The sequence below is a fragment of the Stegastes partitus genome, unplaced genomic scaffold (genome assembly GCF_000690725.1).
Source record: "Stegastes partitus isolate 25-593 unplaced genomic scaffold, Stegastes_partitus-1.0.2 Scaffold1120, whole genome shotgun sequence".
NCBI classification, from domain to species: domain Eukaryota; kingdom Metazoa; phylum Chordata; class Actinopteri; family Pomacentridae; genus Stegastes; species Stegastes partitus.
The window spans coordinates 90649-92760 of NW_007578851.1; the positions used below are offsets into that span (position 1 = coordinate 90649).

At 41.4% G+C, this 2112-nt stretch overlaps 1 protein-coding gene across 1 annotated transcript in view; it reads right to left on the reverse strand.

Moving 5' to 3' along the window:
- The window catches only part of cfap77 (cilia and flagella associated protein 77), a 3271-nt gene extending 1475 nt beyond the window's left edge, over positions 1-1796 (reverse strand). The window contains exons 1-2 of the mRNA XM_008296333.1: positions 1734-1796; positions 1409-1511 (exon numbers count right to left, since the gene is read on the reverse strand). Coding sequence (XP_008294555.1) covers positions 1409-1511; positions 1734-1796 — 166 coding nt within the window. The remainder of the gene's footprint in view (positions 1-1408; positions 1512-1733) is intronic.
- Positions 1797-2112: the final 316 nt, after the last annotated feature.

Here is a 2112-nt window from a genome sequence, read left to right on the forward strand (position 1 = left end):
GTGTGTGTGTGTGTGAGTGTGTGTGTGTGTGTGTGTGTGTGACTGTGTGTAGGTGTGTGTGTAGGTATGTGTGAGTGTATGTGTGTGTGTGTGACTGTGTGTAGGTGTGTGTGTGTGTGAGTGTGTGTGTGTGTAGGTGTGTGTATGTGTGTGTGTGAGTGTGTGTTGTTTGTGTGATTGACAGATGAGAGGAGTCTCGTGTTCAGTTCGGTGTGTCATGATGTGTGTGTGTGTGTGTTTGAGTGACAGCAGTGGTTGTTGCCTAAAGGCATGTTTCCTTCACACAAACACACTCTGACAGCTGACCGCTGCTACGCGCACACACACACACACACACACACACACACACCTTCCTGCCTGTGTGTGCGTGCGGACGATCGCTGACATGATGCTGCAGCTGAATTTAAACCTGAACCTGGTTCGTACTTCGGTTTCACCTTCGTCGCGTCGCTAACGTGTCGTTCTTGGGTCACGGTTGCTGTCGCCTCTTATTTAATCTAATTAGTTTGGATAAAAGTGACATCATAAAGTGTCACATGTCTTATTTACAGTCCTGATTTTTATGTCATTTAGCTTCTATCGGTCAGCTCTGGCTAGCAGCAGCTCGCAGTGCTAACATAGACCACACAGGGTTAGCTTCTCAGGGAGAGACAAGAGAGCTCCTTCACACTACTATTGTTCCAACTGAAACACTGTTAGCATACAAGCTTAGCATAAAAACAACCCAACATTTACTTGGCAGTTTAACATAAACTTAAAATTAGCTCAAAAACTTCTGGGTATTAGCATTAAAAGCTAAACATTGGTATAGAAAACTTAAGATTAGCTTGAGCATCTGCTTATATGTTAGCAACTTTTTGTACACTAACAGCTGTATATATGCTAACAACTGTTTAAATACTCACAGCAGCTTTATGTTAATAGTTGTTTGTATGATAACATCTGTTGAATGCTAACAGTTGTTCATATGGTAGAAGCTGCCTTTGTGCTAACAGCTGTGTATGCTAACAGCTTTTCTAACAATTGCTTATATGCCAAAAGTTGTTTATATGCTAACAACTGTTTGAATGCCAACAGCCATTTTATGCTAACAGTTGTTTTATGCTTATAGTTGTTTATATGCTAATACCTGTTTCTATGCTAACAGTTGCTTACATGCTTATAGTTGTTTATATGCTAATACCTGTTTATATGCTAACAGTTGCTTATATGCTTATAGTTGTTTATATGCTAATAGCTGTTGATATGTGAGCAACTGTTTAAATGCTAACACTTGTTTTATGCTAATAGTTATTTTTTTGCTGATTGATGTTAAATGCTAATTGCTATTTATATGCTAACACTGAAGTACAAACAAACACCATGGGGTTCATGATGTTTGCTGTTGATTAGAGTGGGCGGGGCCTACCTTCAGCCACGCCTCCATCTTTTAGTGAGCTGCTGCTGGTTCCAAAAGTGAAGTCTGGACCAGGAACAGTCAGACCTCTGGACCGGCTCTGACCCAGAGGAGCCTGGAGACAGGAGGTATGGTACCATCTTCATCTTCATCATCGCTATCGTCATCATCTATTAGCTTACTTTGTTTTATGGGTGTGCTGTGGTTGTTTTATGACTGTTTTGTGGTTGTTTGAAAGTTGTGTTCTGGTTGTTTAATGGTTGTTTTATAGTTGTTTAACGGTTGTGTTGTGGTAGTTGTGTGCTTGTTGTTGCCGGTTGTGTTGCTGTGCTGGTACCTTGATGTGCAGCGGGTTGCTCAGCATTGATTTTCTGCAGACGCCGAGTCGAGGCGACGACATGACGACGATGAAGCAGCTTCTGTTCACGTCGACCAGATCGATCACCTTCAGAGGAAGAACAGCTGAAGCCACTGACAGGAACCAGAGCCGGCCCAGTATTTTACACTGATCAATAAACCCACCGATCGCTGCTGTAAAACACATTCGTGTTAAACATAAGATTCGCATATTAACTTTCTGTTTGATGGAAACTTTAATAAAATCCTCGATGAAGCAGAAAAACTAAAAGAAAAACATCCAAAACTCACTGAGAATGTAACAAAGTACACAGTACTTCTACTGTGGTACTGCTACTTTTACAGGTACACGGTACTTC